The sequence below is a fragment of the Radiomyces spectabilis genome, assembly GCF_025331425.1.
Source record: "Radiomyces spectabilis strain NRRL 2753 chromosome Unknown BYT42scaffold_15, whole genome shotgun sequence".
In the NCBI taxonomy this organism is placed as follows: Eukaryota; Fungi; Mucoromycota; class Mucoromycetes; order Mucorales; family Radiomycetaceae; genus Radiomyces; species Radiomyces spectabilis.
In genome coordinates, this window is record NW_026251940.1 from 288,638 (window position 1) to 305,518 (window position 16,881).

At 44.6% G+C, this 16,881-nt stretch overlaps 7 protein-coding genes across 7 annotated transcripts; 4 read left to right on the forward strand and 3 right to left on the reverse strand.

Moving 5' to 3' along the window:
• Positions 1-1,039: 1,039 nt before the first annotated feature.
• Positions 1,040-1,970, forward strand: BYT42DRAFT_477020 (uncharacterized protein; the record flags this gene model as incomplete). The annotated part of the gene is made up of 3 exons (XM_051563636.1): positions 1,040-1,177; positions 1,259-1,555; positions 1,617-1,970. Coding segments are annotated over 3 exons (789 nt in total), but the record flags the coding sequence as incomplete, so codon positions are not given.
• A 780-nt stretch (positions 1,971-2,750) lies between these two features.
• On the forward strand, positions 2,751-4,784 carry BYT42DRAFT_617973 (lung seven transmembrane receptor-domain-containing protein; the record flags this gene model as incomplete). Its single annotated transcript, XM_051572228.1, has 11 exons — positions 2,751-2,909; positions 2,974-3,188; positions 3,252-3,345; positions 3,407-3,576; positions 3,641-3,686; positions 3,747-3,817; positions 3,875-3,906; positions 3,971-4,125; positions 4,201-4,303; positions 4,371-4,551; positions 4,622-4,784. The coding sequence occupies 11 exons, from the start codon at positions 2,751-2,753 to the stop codon at positions 4,782-4,784; spliced, it is 1,389 nt and encodes a 462-aa protein (XP_051419067.1).
• A 167-nt stretch (positions 4,785-4,951) lies between these two features.
• On the forward strand, positions 4,952-5,966 carry BYT42DRAFT_617974 (uncharacterized protein; the record flags this gene model as incomplete). The annotated part of the gene is made up of 6 exons (XM_051572229.1): positions 4,952-4,994; positions 5,062-5,260; positions 5,315-5,363; positions 5,437-5,761; positions 5,837-5,869; positions 5,944-5,966. 6 exons carry the CDS (start codon positions 4,952-4,954, stop codon positions 5,964-5,966), a joined length of 672 nt encoding a protein of 223 aa, XP_051419068.1.
• A 1,207-nt stretch (positions 5,967-7,173) lies between these two features.
• BYT42DRAFT_130632 (ClpP/crotonase-like domain-containing protein) lies at positions 7,174-8,754 on the forward strand. The gene is made up of 7 exons (XM_051562190.1): positions 7,174-7,415; positions 7,479-7,697; positions 7,800-7,927; positions 7,993-8,028; positions 8,089-8,260; positions 8,344-8,463; positions 8,523-8,754. Exons 1-7 carry the CDS (start codon positions 7,319-7,321, stop codon positions 8,609-8,611), a joined length of 861 nt encoding a protein of 286 aa, XP_051419069.1. The 5' UTR covers positions 7,174-7,318; the 3' UTR covers positions 8,612-8,754.
• A 142-nt stretch (positions 8,755-8,896) lies between these two features.
• BYT42DRAFT_504494 (uncharacterized protein) lies at positions 8,897-9,698 on the reverse strand (the record flags this gene model as incomplete). The annotated part of the gene is made up of 2 exons (XM_051564974.1): positions 8,897-9,464; positions 9,550-9,698. The coding sequence occupies 2 exons, from the start codon at positions 9,696-9,698 to the stop codon at positions 8,897-8,899; spliced, it is 717 nt and encodes a 238-aa protein (XP_051419070.1).
• A 389-nt stretch (positions 9,699-10,087) lies between these two features.
• Positions 10,088-11,767, reverse strand: BYT42DRAFT_586698 (WD40-repeat-containing domain protein). Its single transcript, XM_051570089.1, has 8 exons — positions 11,520-11,767; positions 11,348-11,453; positions 11,238-11,286; positions 11,130-11,166; positions 10,981-11,070; positions 10,838-10,905; positions 10,651-10,759; positions 10,088-10,579 (listed from the first exon to the last, which is right to left on the reverse strand). Exons 1-8 carry the CDS (start codon positions 11,714-11,716, stop codon positions 10,345-10,347), a joined length of 891 nt encoding a protein of 296 aa, XP_051419071.1. The 5' UTR covers positions 11,717-11,767; the 3' UTR covers positions 10,088-10,344.
• On the reverse strand, positions 11,768-16,209 carry BYT42DRAFT_608254 (uncharacterized protein). Its single transcript, XM_051571196.1, has 7 exons — positions 15,633-16,209; positions 15,161-15,553; positions 15,034-15,092; positions 14,293-14,955; positions 14,056-14,203; positions 13,886-13,991; positions 11,768-13,819 (listed from the first exon to the last, which is right to left on the reverse strand). Exons 1-7 carry the CDS (start codon positions 16,123-16,125, stop codon positions 11,896-11,898), a joined length of 3,786 nt encoding a protein of 1,261 aa, XP_051419072.1. The 5' UTR covers positions 16,126-16,209; the 3' UTR covers positions 11,768-11,895.
• Positions 16,210-16,881: the final 672 nt, after the last annotated feature.

The following is a 16,881-nucleotide window of genomic DNA, read 5'->3' on the forward strand; positions in this document are numbered from 1 at the left end:
GCTGTGCGGTGAAGTGCTCAGAAGAGAAAGAAAAAAACAAAATAGATAGTCCACTATTTCAGCAGGATTTTTAAAACCCCGCCAAGCGGTCGGTTGCTATGGTAAGTTTGAACACCGCGGAAAAGAACCCCCACTGAAAGCCAGTCCCCTTCTCCGTAGGATCAAATAAACTTTTTTCGTTTCGATCCGTCCTCTACCGAAATCTCTTTCTGGCACACACTCTCATGAGATAGCGTATGTGTTTCCCATACTCCATTCATTTTCAAATATTGCATCCATTTCATGAGGGAAGAAAAAATAGATCATGTCACAGGTGTCGCCATGCTCGCGAACGTACCAATTTGTCGACAACACCAACAGATAATGGCACCCAGAGGGTCCACTTGCCTTCTCCACATCTCTTTAACATGGAGGCGATCTTTATGAGTAACTGTGGCTTATCCGCACATGGTACCAAAGGGAGAAAAAAAAGTCTCATTGGATCGGATAACACAGGTTGGGAACTCAACCGACATTGGTAAACCGTATTCGCAGTCATATCAAAGCTTGCCAAGGGCGATATTTGTCTATGCTGATGTTGGCAAGCGACGTAGAAACGCTGGTGCGGTATTGTTCAGCAACGGCTCTTGACAATAACTTCGGAATGCCTTGAATGATGCCAAGGTTTTGTGCAACGGCACTTGCGGCGGGAACGCATTTTATTTGATGGCTATTTTTGGAATGGGCGTCTTTCATAACAAACAGAAAGCCGAGATGCATCGTCATTGGTGAAAAACCATTGGCAGTAGTTTGCAAAAAGGGTGCACAAGATCCGAGAAATGACGATTGTGTTGATATCCAAATCCAAATGGGGCTTGTCAGTCAGCTTGGCTTTTTTTTTTTCTTTTTTCCTTTTTCTTTGGCGTCTATATTCTTTTGTGTTTTGACTCTTTTTCTTTTCTCTTCTTCATTTCTTTCAGGTCTTCTCTTATCTGTTCCACTTGTCTTTCTTTTTCATACCTACTCTTATTTACCAACGATGGGCCGTTCTTTGAACTTTGAACTGCCTATTTCTGTGCCTGAAAACATGCCACACCTCGGCACAGCCAAAGTGTGGCTTCATATCTCTCAAGTGATTACCACTTTCATGACCATTTGTATGGTGGCACCTATCATCTCTACAGAGTCCAGATTTTATGTAAGTCATTCAGAACAGTGGGAAAATAAGTTGGGAAGGGAACACGGTGGCTAAGTGCGTGTGTGTATCTGTGTTTTTTAGGGCGGAAGTCAACCGGGACCAAACTATACTCTGTTTGTGGCTATTATCAGTATTGCCATACCCATTATTCTGATTTACTTCCCTTGGATGTACGATCGCAAGAACAAGTTCAAGAAGCTTGGCAAGTTTTGTCTCAAGCCCCGTACCAACATGATCTTCACAAGTTTCTATTCCGTTCTCTGGGGAACGGCCGGTATCGCGATTACAGTGCATGCCAACAATCCTGACCATTGTAACTTTGACGGTGAAATGCAAGAGAACTATGGCAACGACTACACCAGTGCATGGACAACACAGGTAGGGGATTTTGTAAACGTCGATTCTATGAAGGCGCAAGGGTGACTCACGATTTGAATAGTGTAATTTGGCGAAAGCAGCGGCTGGATTTACGTGGATTACTTGTTTGTTATGGGTGGCAACACTTATTTGCACGTTGATTATTTTCTGGAATGAAAAGCAGCTGATCCAAAAGAATCTCCGCACTCACGAGATGAACAAGCAAGCGGCGCTGGGTATGGCCAACGATGTGGAAAATGGCCAGTACCAGACCGCGCATCCGGGCTATTACGAAGAAGACGATGCCCACGTCAATGTTCGCCCTCAATCGCTGGATCAGGCTCGTCCACTGAACAATGTCTCGCCTCCACCTATGCACGAAGCGTCTCCTTTCGAGTCACCGTACGATCCACCCGTTCAGCCGGCCTACTATCAAGAACCCGCCGGTTTACCTCATCACGCTGTCACCCCGATGCCGGAACAAATCGATTACGCTTATGACGAGTACCGTCATCAAGCGCATACACCGGAACCGCCCATGGTGACAAGCAATCCACACGAAAACACCTATACACCCATGCCCATGCCGGAACCTTCCCATTACAGTCCACAGCCTGCGCATCGCCCTTTTTAGAAAAGAAAAAAAAAACTGACACGCCAAGTCATGTGTGTCTGCTTCCTTTTATTTTTTTTCTTTACATATCATTATCTGATCGTATTTTCCTTTGTTGTGTGTGTTTTGTATCTATACCCCTCTTTTTCCCTTCTTATTATTGTGTTTTCATCTTGTAAAATTGTTTTATCGCCATTGCTTATTTCATAAAGTTTTTAGTTCAACCGGACTTTAATCGCTCGTTTTCTCACTTCGCCAGGTCCGATCTATTCCATTTTATCAGCTTGAGTTGTGAGCTCAAATCAACTTGAGTTGTAAGGAGGTCAATGTTTTACGTGTATCGAATCTGGTCATGTTCTTAATGTGGAATCATGTTATCGAAAATGTCCGTATGAGGTGATCACACAAGAGGCGTCTTTACGTCTTTAAATAAAGCTCGCTTTGTTCCTGGGAACAAAGAGACACTTGGGAGTGGAGAAATTGAAACGCCGCCAACCGAACCATCGAACCTTGAGGCTTCTGGGTCACCTTTTTTTGGCAAGAAAAATGCCGCTCATGCAAAAAAAAGGCTTGTTGTGTACTTTCTTTGTTTGCGGCAGTATCATGAGAGGGCTTTTTTGGGTCCTGTTCACATACCTTATTTCGTTGGCATGGGCTAGTCCCGAGCTTGTTCTTAAAGGCGACGACCGCAAAGCTATTGAAGTAGCCTCGTTTGGCTTTCTAGCAGGCGGTCAACTCACCCTCAAGCTCGATGATTTTCGCGTAAGCCAGTGACTCCTGTGCTCGTTCGAACTCATGCACGCTCACACTTTGTGTTGTTCCAAAGCTTTCGCACCCTACAGCCCCCGGCATCGTCGCTTTCTATATCCGTAAAGGCAATGTTGTCAAAGATCGATTCGCCTCTGCCAATGTCATGCCAGCCGACGAGAGCACAGAAACCCCAGCTTTCCACAACTGCTTTTTGGATAACAAGTTTATTAAAGACGAACTCGACGATGGCGCCGCTATTGTCGAAGAGTTGGCATCTCCTTGGACCATGCCGTGAGTTGAAGAACCGAGGAAATGAGCTTAAAAACCAGATCGATTGATTTCAAAGACGATTAGATGGCAGACACAAGTGACGGTCGATTCGTCCGAAGAAGGACTGTGGGAAGTTTTGTTTATCAACTGCAAAGAGGGTTCTACTGCTTCGTTACGAGTGAGTGCACGGATAGCGAGTTGAAGTGTGGCAGACGTAACAAAAGACGAATCATTTGTAGCTGAGCACCGAGCTTATCAACCCAAACAACAATCACTTGTCTGCGGGAGACTCACCTCTTCCAACCGTGTATGCGGTTGCTTGCGTGGCCTATATCCTTGTCGCCGGTTACTGGTTCTCGCTTCTCACCTTTCGTCAAGATACCAAGGTCTTTCGTGCACATTGGCTCATGTAATAAAACTTTCCATAGGACAATTGTGATCGGCAATGTGACTGAATTATCATCGTCATCTAGGTTATTGCTCATTATTTTTATTTTCATCAACAAAGCACTTCAATCAGTAAGTTGTGTTTCTGCTGGTGTTGAAAAAAAAGGGGATTTCTCATTGTATTTTTGTTAGGCTAAATACCACTACATGAAAATCGGCGTGTTATCGGAAGGCTGGCGTATTGGATTTTATTTATTTGCAAGGTACGTATGATATATGCATTTTGGAGAGAATAATATATTCATTTTAAATTCTGATAGCGTCAAGGGCATTTTGAGCATTTTGATCCTTGGTAAACAAAACAACATCGTATTATCTTTAAGCGTGCAATAACAGAGTATCAATAATTTCCATAGTGTTGCTTGCCTCGGGTTGGATGTTTATCAAGCCTTTTCTGTCGTCCAAGGATAAAAAGGTTATTTCGGCCATTGTACCGTTGCAAGTGCTTGCCAATGTGGCGTCAGCGATCGGTAGCGAGGCAGCAGTAGGATCAGCCGATTGGTCTTTCTGGGTAGGGTGATCTATTGACAGTCATATACATCCACCGTTTGACAGAGATTAATGCATATGAAAAAAAATGGACTAGAACATGCTGCTGCCTTTAATTGACTTGACTGCCTGCGGTGTGGTGCTTTGGACAATTCTGCAAACTCGCAAGCATTTGGGCGCTGCTACCAGTGCTGATAAAGGTAAGCGATAAAATAAAATGTGGTTCGGTTCATCTACAGCGTTCAACCTTACTAAGAAACGGAATAGAAATGGATATCTTGAACAAGTACAAGCTTTGGTCCACGTTTTATATCGTGACCTTGGTCTACATTTACATTACGCGTATTCTGGTCACGCTTTTACAAGCGTCTTTACCTTTTCAATACGTAACGTGGCTCGGAGAAGCCGTCAATGAAGTAGCCACGCTCCTGTTTTATGCATTCATCGGGTAAGCAATGCAGGCTGGTCACACCATTGACATTGAAAAAAAAAGTAGCCTAATTTGCCAAATCATGTAGATACAAATTCCGACCTTACCCAGATAATCCATACACCCAAGTACCCGACCGCGATGACTTGGAGGAGGATAATAGTGAACCAGAAAATTCTGCGGGCGATTCGCTTCGCTTGCAAGCCATGTCACGTAGAGATAAGAATACTGTAAACGAATCCGATGAATGAAAATGGTGATATCGATACGTTTTTTGTTGCATCAATTATATAATTTTCGAGGAAATTACTCCTCCATGTGACCGCACAAATGCAAGTCTGAGGCAAATTGAGAGAAGTTGCCTTTTTGAAAGTGGTGGTTTTCGTAAGGGGATTTTGTTCGGGCCCACGGATTTGACATGTCCCTTGTATATAATGCTCTACCTCGTTTGAACCCTGCGGGTACGTAATCAAGATAACTTGATGGTTATCTTGGCTTGCGCGCTCACCTTCTTTCTTTATTATATAGTGAGACGATCGCCGTGGCAGCGATCGTTCACTCGTGGCGCACGTACCAAGGTGCCTTCGGGTGCATCCACGCACCGGATACAGGCCGCGATGCCGTTTTTTGACGCAGAACAATTTGCCAGATTATTAGAGAAGGAAGGGTTTTCTTCCAACCAAGCACGAGCCGTCATTAATGCGTTAAATGACGTGGTGGATGAAAGGTAACCTGCCAGTTGGCTCAGGACGATCGCTACGTATTAACCGTGTATCCATAGTACCCTGAATGTCACCAATGACTTGGTGAGCAAAGCTGAGCAGGACAAAGTAAGCTCGATACATAAAATGAGATGATTTGTATATATATGCTAGGTAACTAATGATGGGAGAATTGCAACAGACTATCAATCGCTACAAGGAAGATTTTAAGCGACTCAAATCCGAGATTCAGCAAATGGAGAAGCGCGATGTGGAAGAAGTCAAGTCGGCCAATGAGCGACTGAAATCCGATATTGAAAAGTTAAAGAAAACCTTGCACGAAGAATTGGTGAGAAGTCATGCCGGTGTAAGACTTGATCTGAATTTAGAGAAGGGGCGTATACGTGACGAAACGATTGAACAACATGAACGATTAAAACAAACCGACGAAAAGATTGAAAGCGAAATTCAGGCGCTCAAGATTCAAATGGATGGTATCAAGCTTTCCATTCTTAAATACATGATCGGTAAGTTTTGGAAAAACGAACACGCATGAACAAGTGATATGCGAGCGCACCAATGCTTACATTGTGCCACATTAGGAACCATCACCGGAGCAGGTACCTTGGTGCTGGGTAAGTTATGCATACCATTGCTTGCAAAAGAGAAAAGTAACATGATGACTCATCCGTCCATCTTGTCTGCAAAGGCTATATCCATTTTTTCAGCTAGAACAAAAACATCACACTCAACTCTAGTAAGATATTTTTATTTTCAACGATCCCGGTTTTGGTTTCGTGAACCACTATTAAAAAAAACATGCTTATTATATGGGCCCAACAGAGTAATTCCGTTGCCTGAAAGAAGCACGACGATAGACTATGTATATTGTGTGAATCTTTTACGTCGATATTTTTGGTAGCTGCCCTTTCGAACGAAAACTAAAAATTTGTATGGTAGTAGCCATCCGTCAGGAAGTCTTTTGCGTCTCATCACAAAACACAAAAATGGTTTATTGAACCATTAAAAGCTATACCTTTTTGTCATGTTTATAAAGCTACGCTTCATCAACAGACGTGCCAAATTCGGCCCAGAAAGCAAAAATAATGCATTCATCCCATTGTCAAAGAGCGCCAAAATAAAACCAACAGTCAAAAAATACGAAGCCTTTCTCTTGATCAATAACAAAAGATCACCTCAGTCAAAGAATGTGAATTGAGGAAAAGGTTAAAGTGGGCGCATATCAACGCGTTTGTTTAAGAAACGGCTCGGCTATTCTCAATGCGTAACTTGAAAAACGATATCAAGGTGTTATTATAAATGGGGTTATTTTACAAAATGACAAGCTGTTTTTCTCGACAATGCACTAGGTCGGGCCTTTCGATGCATATAGTTCATCTGAGCTGGGCCAGCGGTGTTTGTCCCAATTTGTAGGTGAAATCTTCTCCGTGTCTCAACAATCATGCACTTTGCCATAAGCAGAATTCTGAAAGAATGCTTCCAGCAAGCAAGAGCCCACCCAGCTCTTTGCACATACGGAGCTTGTGTAGCCATCAGGTTAAAAGATTGGCTTTATCGATGAGTGGGGTTGAGATAGAAAAAAGAGACAGGGGTAGTTCATGTTACTCTGCAACAAGGTTTTTCGTTCGTAACGCAGTCTTGCCATTTAGAGTTGGGATGGCAATAAAAAAATTCCAGGCGGTTTGCCGTCATCGAAAAGCGTGGGAAATTTCAGCGTGTCAATGGCCTGTGAGAAGAGCCAAACATCAAACCACTTGCATAATCAAGTATTAATGGACATGCTTTCCCATAGAGTGTCTTGTTATGTATTTATAAGCGAGCCCCTAGAAAGGGACTTCTCTATCACAGAGAGTAGGGACATGGAAAGAGTAGGCTTATAAAAAAAGATCGAAAATTTAAGCATGTGAATAATCAAGCAGTAAAAGCAATATAAGTCCGGTTCCATGGAGGAGTCATAAAAAAATATATAAGCTGCAATCCAGCCGCCCCATCTCTTGTCTTGCTTTTATTCTCTAGTTCTCTTTTTTTCTTCAGAAACTTTTTCTCCCACGCTATCACCCATTATGCTCCGAACCTTTTTCAGCCCTGCCATCGTCAAGCCCCTTTCGGCTCAAAAGGCTAATGTCGTCCGTTCCTTCAGCACTGGCTTCGTGTTGAAAAGTAAAGACTCGTGAAACCCGTGTCGCGTGTAGACACTGACCGTGTTAACCCTTTTGTTCTTTGCGATAATAGACGTGGCTGGTGGTGCCGGTGACAAGTCTTACGACCACATTATGGCCGAGACTCGTGGCAAGGTCGGCCTCATTACGTTGAATCGTCCCAAGGCATTGAACGCATTGTGCCATGACTTGTTTGTCGAAGTCAACCATGCTCTCCGCTCCTATGATGCCAACGCCGATATTGGTGCCATTGTCATTACTGGTTCCGAGAAAGCCTTTGCAGGTAAAGATAAAAATATTATCATGGTTGAAAAAGACGCGTGATGCATTCTATTCATTGGGCGGTTTGGCTCATTCTTTCTCCTTGTTCAACTGTTATTTATAGCTGGTGCTGATATCAAGGAAATGAAGGATAAAGCTTTCATGGAAACTTACAAGACTGACTTTTTGGGTCACTGGGCTGACATGACCAACATCAAGAAGCCCATTATCGCCGCCGTCAACGGCTACGCTGTAAGTTGAAATGAACGTGTATCCCGTGTGTACTGTATCCCTCTAACAAGTGTGTTCTTTTGTAGCTTGGAGGTGGTTGTGAATTGGCCATGATGTGCGACGTAAGTGACATTTTTTTGGAGGGTTGACTCGGTGCATGTGTACTGATTAGAGGAATTCAGATTATTTATGCTGGCGAAAAAGCCGTGTTTGGTCAACCTGAGATTAAATTGGGCGTCATCCCTGGTGCCGGTGGTACTCAGCGTCTTGTCAAGGCCGTTGGCAAGTCCAAGGCCATGGAAATGGTATTGACTGGTTCCGTGAACCTCAATGCCAATGAAGCTCTTGGATTGGGTAAGCTCGATTTTTAATTTTTATCAACATCATTCGATGATCATGGTTGTTTTGCCTCAGACGGCTGATATGGGGAACTCTAGGTTTGGTGAGCAAGGTATTGCCTGCCGATCAACTTGTTGATGAAGCTGTCAAGACGGCCGAAACCATTGCCAAGATGAGCCAGCCCTCGGTTCAAATGGCCAAGGAACTTATCAACAAATGTAAGCCTATTCAAAAGAAAAATATCATGTTTGGGTCTCTTGCTGACTCGTTGCAATAGCGTTCGAGGTTCCTCTTTCTTCCGGCTTGCGTTGGGAACGTATTCTGTTCCAGGCTCTCTTTGGCACGGTACGTAGTGAGAGATTATGAAAAACAAAGTACAAAACAGGAAATCCTCATTCCCCACATCATCTCTTTTTTTTTAGGCTGACCAAAAGGAAGGCATGACCGCTTTTGTCGAAAAGAGAAAGCCCGACTTTACCCACCAGTAAAAAAGAAAAAAGCAACAGAATAAAATTGTAAATACCAATAAAATGAACTCTCTGATAGGTGATAAAACTAGTTGGAAAATCTTTTTAATTTAAGAATGGAAAACATATGGTCGTATGGAATAAATTATTTGTACGTATGAGGGTGGAGGGGAGGCTGAAATCATCAAGAGAAAGAGGACAATGCTGCAGAGAACGGTAATGGGTTGGGGAGCGGATGAACCACATGTGAAAAGGGTGCATGATGGTGCTGGGAGTAGAGATACGATATGGGAATAAGAGAATCCATCCTTGGTTCGTCGTATGGAGCCGTACTGTGTCGGCTGCCATGGCTGCTGAGGCTACTAACCGTGCTGCCGCTGGATGACAGGGTGGTTCCAGGAAGCGACCGCGGATTCGGATGGCTGTGAGACTGCGGCCGCACCAGGACCAATTTGGAAGACCAAATAGGCGAAACTGGCAAAGGAGAGGGTGACAGAGGCATCAAGCCTTGGTGATGGCTGCCGTGAGGAGAAGGAGGAGGTGGAGGTGGGGTAATGGCCGATTCTCTTGCAGTATGGGTTGGTTTTGTTTCAGGTCCCATTTCGCGGTCGTGGATAAACGTGCATCGAATGCCATAGGGACACGCCCCATCCAAATGATACGCACGACAGATTTGCGTTTTGTAAAGACTATGTCGAGGAACGGATCTCAATTCGCTTTCACCATGAGCGTAACGACATTTTTTCCCGTATCTTTTAAATCATGGCGTCGCAAACGCAGTGCATGAGTAAAAAGAAATCGGTTTCGACAAGGTGGTGTGCGTTACACGTGTATTACCTGCAATATCCCATTTCGCTCCAATTACGACAGTATTCCGTCTTGTACAAGATGATTTCTTTCGACTTTGACCGTGGATTCTCGGTATTGGCACGCCAGACGCCATTGGAATGATCCGGATATCTGTCCGTCAAACAATGCTTGACCATGGCACGCGAATACGATACGTGGGTATAAGGCTGTATCTGCATGGCGTTCTGCAGAGGAACATGCCACAAATCGTAAGCCGAGTTGATTGAAGAAGGATGGTGCAGAAAGGACGGGGAGGAATACATTGGGAGAAAAGTCAAAGAGCTCACAATGCGACACCGATTTAAATCAAGTGTAATATAAAAGAAAACGACAATCCAAACGGTTAAAAAAGAGGAAAGAGAGAAAAAGTAAAAGCGTTGCGAAAAAGATGACCACAAAACTGTATCAGAAACCATGTTGAAAAGCAACACCATGTCCATAAAAAGAAGCGATAAACGGATCCAAGCGATTGTTTCGAATCAATGATTGGAAACAACACCTCAAACTTTAAAAAAATCAGAGCTTAGGACAATGTTTTATTTCTGATACACACACACACACTTGAAGCTCGCCTTGACAACAACCTGAAACCTTTTATTTTTTTCGCCTATCCTCGCATCGACGTGCCTTCCACCAAAAAATCCCAATCCCACGTGTTGTACACTGTTCCAGACAGAAAGCCAAAAAAGGATGTGTCTACAGGCCACGCCACTTGCTTTGATGCCGAGAATATTTTTTTTCTTTGACATAAAAGGGAGATCCTGCCTTGAGCGGTTGTTGTTCTTAGCTCCAAACACGGATGATACTGTCTGCACCTGCCGACACCATGGCAACATCGGACGGATGATAATCAATAGATGATACAACGCCTTTGTGCAACTGTAACGTCTTGACTGCTGAACCTTCTAGTACGTCCCACACCATGATGTTACCGTCTTCAGATCCGCTCATGGCATAAGCATCCGTATTTGTCATAGTCGACTGCAGTTTATATTCCGTGTGTTTATGCCCTTTGAACCTAAAAATCAGGATCAGTTTAGTTGGCAAGACGGGTTCGCGCTTGATGGCTGTGATTTGTGATAAATTTACTCATTCAGTAACCGTCCGTTGGCCTTGTCCATCAGTCGTATGGTGCTGTCCAGTGAACTCACGAGCACACAATTGCCGTCATTTGATAATCGCGCAGAGGTGATAGCCGCTGTGAAACGCGTATGAATATCAAACCACCCTCGTCCATATTTTTGTTACAATTGCGTTTGATGTGGAGATAACTTACGACCAATATAGTCTTCGGATAACTGCCCCATACGTAGATCAAACACTCGCAACCGACCGTCGGCACATCTAAAACGTCACATTGATGTCAGGAGGAAAGAAGTGCCATTTTTTTTCCAGTTCTTTTTTTTCATTGATTTTTACCCTGCTACGATTTCAGGACCTTTGACTTGAATGGACATGATACTGTCTTTACAATCTTCAATCACTTGAATCGGTGAAAAATTACTGGATCTACGCAGATGGATCAGTACCGCACACACGCTGACCGCCCATACCAAGTCTCTATCTACTTGCAATCCCATATTCGAATGGTGGCATCAAACGATCCTAAAAACAAAATTGAAAAAAAAGAGTCAGTCTCGGGAAAGCATTGCATAAAATAGATCGAGCGAATTTACCGCTGACAAGAACGGTAGCATCATCGTTAAAGTCTACTGAATTGACACGCTGTAGCCAGTTTGTTTTAGCTCTCAGTTTCTCCATGGTGCTTTGTATCGTTTTTTCTTACCTCCCAGTGAGCTGTGTACCGTCTCAAGATTTCACCTGTACCAACGTCCCACAAGATCACTGCTTTATCGGCACCGCAACTCGCAATTTTGGCATTATCCGATGCTCTGTTTTATGGAATGCCAAAGCGTTAGACAGCTGTTCATCATAGAGCTCTTGGTGTAAAATCTTACACAGACACCCCAAGCACGTCACGGCTGTGACCCGTGTAGGTGTGTAAAAGCATGGCACTGAGTGGATTCCATAATCGCACGGTTCGATCTCGGCCTGCCGAAACGCAATACTGTCCCGATTTATTGTAACACACTTCATTGACCGGTCCTTTGTGTGCTTTAAGTTCTTGAATGCATTCCGTCGGATAAGGAGCCATTTAGTGGTATATGCGAATGTGAGTTCTTCTGTTACTTTATTGAATTGAAAAAATGCAGTTTTTGGGAAAAGCAAATGGTACTCTTTTTTTGAATCACAGCAAAGTGGTGCTGAGTTTCGAACACCTTTTTTTTTTGAGATGCGCCTAAGTGTGACTCTTTTAACCGTTCATGATTCGTTTTAGAAGGTCGTTTTGTTGCCTCTGCTCTTCTTCTTTTTCCTCTTAGTTTTTGTACTTTTGCTAGGAGTGGGCTGTGGAGCCGCCATATCTCTTGGAGCAGGAATGGAAGTGATATCAGGGTTTAATTCCGTCGGTGAGGACACCAACTGGCTGCTTTCCTCTTGCTTGGCTGGAGCCTGGCAGTCCACTGTCAACTTTTCACGCCCTTGAGTCGACATTTCCGGTAGAGTGACTCGCCGAGCAGCCTCTTTGTTAGAGGACGCTGAGGATGAGGATGAGTAGGTGGTGGTGGTCGTGGTAGTAGTAGTGGTAGTTGTGGTGTGTTTGGTTTCCTTGGTTACGTCGGCGTAGGAGAAACTTTCCTTGTCAGCCTTGCCAGATGCTGTGCATTGATTATTCTCCTTTTCCTCAGGCGCTGCCGATGCGTCCCCTGTAATCTTCTTGGTTTCATTGGCTACTTCAGCATAGGAAAAGGCCCTGTCAGTCTTGCTAGATGCTGTGCGTTCGATACTATCTTTTTCCTTAGACGCTGGCGATGAGTCCTGGGTCGTCTCCTTGGTATCGTCGGCTACTTCCGCATAAGAAAAGGTTTTATCGTCCTTTCTGGATGCTGCTTTGGCGTTGACAACACGATCATTTTGCCCAGATGTTGCCGATACGCCCTGGGTCGTCTCCTTGGTATCGTCGGCTACCTCAGCATAGGAAAAGGCTTTATCAGTCTTGCCAGAATCTGTGGCGTCGTCGACGAGATCATCCTTTTGCTCAGATGATGTGCCATGTGTTTCCTTTGTACTGTCGGTTATCTCTGCGTAAGAGAATCCTCGGTCAGCGACCAACGATGATTTGATGATATCCGCTGGCTTGCTGCTTTGTTCATCGGATGCGCCACCTGTACTTATGACCTTGGATTCGTCCGCTACAGCAGCGTACGAGAATTCTTTCGGCGCTTTGGCATCGCAAGATGCGGAGGTGACATTTCTGCTTTCATTCTCACTGTCAGCCACTGCATTGGTATAGGGGGACGCCACATGGGTCGCTTCTCCATTGGGAGTCGTGCTCGCCGATACAGAACGGCTGCCTTGTTTGACAGAGTCGACTTCTGATTTCGCATCGTGTACTGAATGAGCTGCCTTGGTCTGACCATCGGTTGTTTGATTTGATGGTTCAGGTACATGCGGCGTTTTGTCAGCACTGCGTTCCATGTGGATACTCTGTTTATCGGCAGAGGGTATATCATTCACCATCTTATCAAAGCTTCTTTCCTTGAAACTTTCCGTATCAATTTCGTATTGGGTATCGCTTTGGCTGTCGTTGTCATTGTGGAGTTGCTTTTGCCACATCTCATAGTAGACACCATCGACGCCGTATCGTAAAAGTTCCTCGTGACTACCGGATTCAACAATCTCGCCATTCTTCACCACCAGAATGAGATCCGCATTGACAATTGTCGATAAACGGTGCGCAATCACGAGAGTCGTTCGATTCTTTGTCATTTCCGAAAACGCTTGTTGCACCTGTCGTTCTGTCGTGCTGTCCAGCGCACTGGTGGCTTCGTCAAGGAGAATGATAGGCGGATTCTTCAAAATCGTACGAGCGATAGCCACTCGCTGCTTTTCACCCCCACTGAGACGCAAACCTCGCTCGCCTACCATGGTATCATAGCCGTCAGGGAATGTCAAGATTTTGTCGTGAATCTGAGCCGCTTGAGCAGCGTGTTCAACCGCCTCTTTGGAAGCGTTCACGTCGCCGTATCGGATATTGTAATAAATGGTATCGTTGAAAAGAACGGTATCCTGAGGCACGACACCAATGTTCTTTCGCAAAGACGTTTGCTTAATTTGACGAATATCTTGACCATCGATCGTAATGCGGCCCGAATCCGGATCATAAAATCGGAACAGTAAGCGCATGATGGTCGATTTACTATGAGTTGCATACCATTAGTGAGCCTTGAAAGCTCGCTATCACTGTTCAGGATTCCCCACTTACCCTGCTCCCGATGGACCGACCAAGGCCACTGTAGCTCCTTTGGGTACAGAAAAAGAGATGTTGTTCAATGCCGTTTGACGTTTATCATAGGTAAAGCAGACGTTTTCTACGTACACAGCGACTTTGTTACCAATATGATCATGATGCTGATATATATCAAAACGACTTACCAAAGACAACTTGACCTTCCTCTACAACCAAGTCTTGGGCGTCCGGCGCATCTTTGATGACCTGGTGTTCTTCAAAGAGGGCAAACATTTTTTCCATGTCAATGAAATTGGACTGGATCATGCGATAATACGTGCCAAACCAGTGTAGCTAGAAATAAAAACACACCAAAAACAGAGAAATGGAGATTAAAATAGATGTCGCAACATCGATCATCCCATTCTGACGTTCCAAATTACCGGAGTGTAGAGCAGCATCATGTACATGTTGAATGCTACAAAGTCGCCTGCAGTCAAGCGATTTTCCGAAACTTCCCAAGCAAATAACAAGCAGCCGGCTAGTAAACCGCCCGTAATAACCGCATTCTGCGCAAGATTAAGAATATTCAAGGAGCTGGATGTCTTCCAATCGGCTTCCTGGTATTGCGCAATAGCTGCTTTGTAACGATCGATTTCAAAGTTTTCCGCTCCATAATATTTGACGGTTTCAAAGTTCAACAATGAGTCGACGGCCTTGGCCCGGGTCGAATTGTCCAATTCGATCATTTTCCGTCTATACTTTGTTCGCCATTCTGTCAACACGATTGTGATAGTCAAGTACAGTGACATGGTTACAAAGACAATCAGGCCAAAGGGTGGAGAAAATCGCACCGCGAAAACAAAGACGGCGAGGACGACATTGGCCAATGCTGGGAAGATCTGGAAGAGAATCTGTTGCAATAGTTGTACGACACTGCTTGTGCCACGATCCATGACTCGGAGCACTTCACCTGTCTTTCGATTGATGTGAAACCCGAGAGACAGGTTGTGCAGGTGCGTAAATAATTCCAGAGAAATTTGACGGGTAATATATTGCGAAATAGGAATCCATAACCAATTCTGTACGGATTGAACCAAGCCAGACTAGAGAAGAAACAATCACCATCAGAAAGGAGAGCGCAATAGAACCCCAAAGAATGCGCAGACAATGACATCACTTACACTTCCTTGCACAAACTTGAAGCCTACGTAGCCCAACACGGCGGCCCAAGCAAATTTACCTAGCCACGCACAAACCCGGCCGTTAATGCATTGATTTTACTTCTTACAACAGCGGAGAGGGTCTTACCTTGGCCAATTTTATCCACGACAGTACCGATCTGGAGTGGGGTCCACACATTGATGGCGAGACCCAACACCATGAGCGAAAAGCAGCAACATACGAAAAATTGAAGACGCGGATGATGTCGTGGCCACAAGTAGGGAAAGATTTTTTTCATTTTGCTGGCATAGTCGGCAAACGTGGATTTTTTTGAGGACGTATTGGAGCTTGTGGCTAGGTCGTTTTCATTGGTCGTCGTCGTTGCCGTGGTTAAAAGCGGCGTTCTTTCGTCGGATGTGGCAGAATGACGGGTGCATAAACGGGTGAGCAAGTAAATGATGGACGAGACCACAAGCAGACACTCCAGCGCGTAACGACCGGCGAGAATGCTGATCAATATGGCATCCCATGTATGTTTTGCTGTTATGAAACCGCAAACCATGCGGCTTTATCAGACTACGATGATCCGCCAATGATATCATCCAAATGCCGAGCTTACCTGAATCGTCTCCAACGTAACTTTCCAGCCATGGTAATCCGACGACGGTCTCACACACAAACGCTGCCATCCAAAACACTGGTTGCGCCCAGTGCCAATGTCCGAGTTTGAGCAAACCATCGGTAAAAGAGATGAAACTGATGGCCCATGCAAGCCACGATAAGCCAATATAATATGACAGGAGGGTCGAGGTCCATTGTTCGTCCTTGAATACACGTGCGATGATAATACCAGCATCTACCAGGAAGCTGACTGTCACAACAAAGCTGAACGGCATCAAAAAAGCAGACAAGATGGATAGTTTTCCACTGGCACGAAGGGTATGGATATCCATCCATGGTTTATCGCGAGTCTGAAGTAGGCAAGCTGAGCAAAGAAGAACCGAGGTCGCTAACAGGACGGTGGGAGCGATAAACACTGGACTCGTCCAGTCCAGAACGTCTGACGGATCCCACGGAGGGAATGTACCGTTCCCTTGTTCAATCATGGCCATGGCACCGAAATGAAGGTAAAGAGATAGAAAAAAAGGACAAAAGAGGAACCGAGGAAAAAAATCTGACTTGATTTTTTTTCGGGTCACGAGAATCAACGAAGCAGTAAAAATAACGAAATTCAGGGATTTCGGAGTCCCACCACCCTACATCTTCTCGTCAAACCCTAATTCTTTTTTGTATGCATTAGCAACAGCAAGCAAGCTGAAACTTGATACTCTACTATTGTTTTATTGCTGATGCTTTATCATGCCTGATTCTCTCGGATCATTTATGTATGCTACCTCTGGCGCACCTGTAGTAGTATCTTCTTTTTGCTTCCTTTTTTTCGCTATCACTTGGCTCACAAAGACGACGGTGTGCGTTCACTGTAGCCATGGATTGGATGGTATGCAATTTATTCATGCGTCATAGTGATGTCACATAGCTATCCAAATGTGTCTTGTCTGCAATATTTCAACCCGGTATACTAACGTGAGGTGAGGGTTGGTAAGCGATTCATTCATGTGATAACGCGTCGATGGATGACGGGAGACAATGGGTATACAGCCGCCTGGATCTTTGTTCATCGGCGCAGAGAGAAAAGGGGAGATGAGGCAGTCGGAGTTGCTTCTCGTTTTTGTTTCGTTTTGCCATTGGCGTGTCCGCTTTGACCCGCCGAGTTGCTTTGTAAGCTATTGTACGGATTGGCTTTTCGTTTTTAGTTTTTTTGCGTGAAATTTTGATGCACAAATCTTGAATGCAAATTGAAAATGGTA

Excerpts from the sequence above, each read along its gene's own strand:
- BYT42DRAFT_586698 (XM_051570089.1), bottom strand. The coding sequence starts at position 11,716 with ATGGCTCCTTATCCGACGGAATGCATTCAAGAACTTAAAGCACACAAA. Across the intron at positions 11,167-11,237 it reads TGCTACCGTTCTTGTCAGCG|GATCGTTTGATGCCACCATT; the intron begins GTAAATTCGCTC and ends TTTTGTTTTTAG. Across the intron at positions 10,760-10,837 it reads ATCCGAAGACTATATTGGTC|CGGCTATCACCTCTGCGCGA; the intron begins GTAAGTTATCTC and ends CGCGTTTCACAG.
- BYT42DRAFT_130632 (XM_051562190.1), top strand. The coding sequence starts at position 7,319 with ATGCTCCGAACCTTTTTCAGCCCTGCCATCGTCAAGCCCCTTTCGGCT. Across the intron at positions 7,928-7,992 it reads CCGCCGTCAACGGCTACGCT|CTTGGAGGTGGTTGTGAATT; the intron begins GTAAGTTGAAAT and ends GTTCTTTTGTAG. Across the intron at positions 8,464-8,522 it reads CAAGGAACTTATCAACAAAT|CGTTCGAGGTTCCTCTTTCT; the intron begins GTAAGCCTATTC and ends TCGTTGCAATAG.
- BYT42DRAFT_608254 (XM_051571196.1), bottom strand. The coding sequence starts at position 16,125 with ATGGCCATGATTGAACAAGGGAACGGTACATTCCCTCCGTGGGATCCG. Across the intron at positions 14,956-15,033 it reads TCAAGTTTGTGCAAGGAAGT|TCTGGCTTGGTTCAATCCGT; the intron begins GTAAGTGATGTC and ends TTTCTTCTCTAG. Across the intron at positions 13,992-14,055 it reads GGAAGGTCAAGTTGTCTTTG|AAAACGTCTGCTTTACCTAT; the intron begins GTAAGTCGTTTT and ends CTGTGTACGTAG.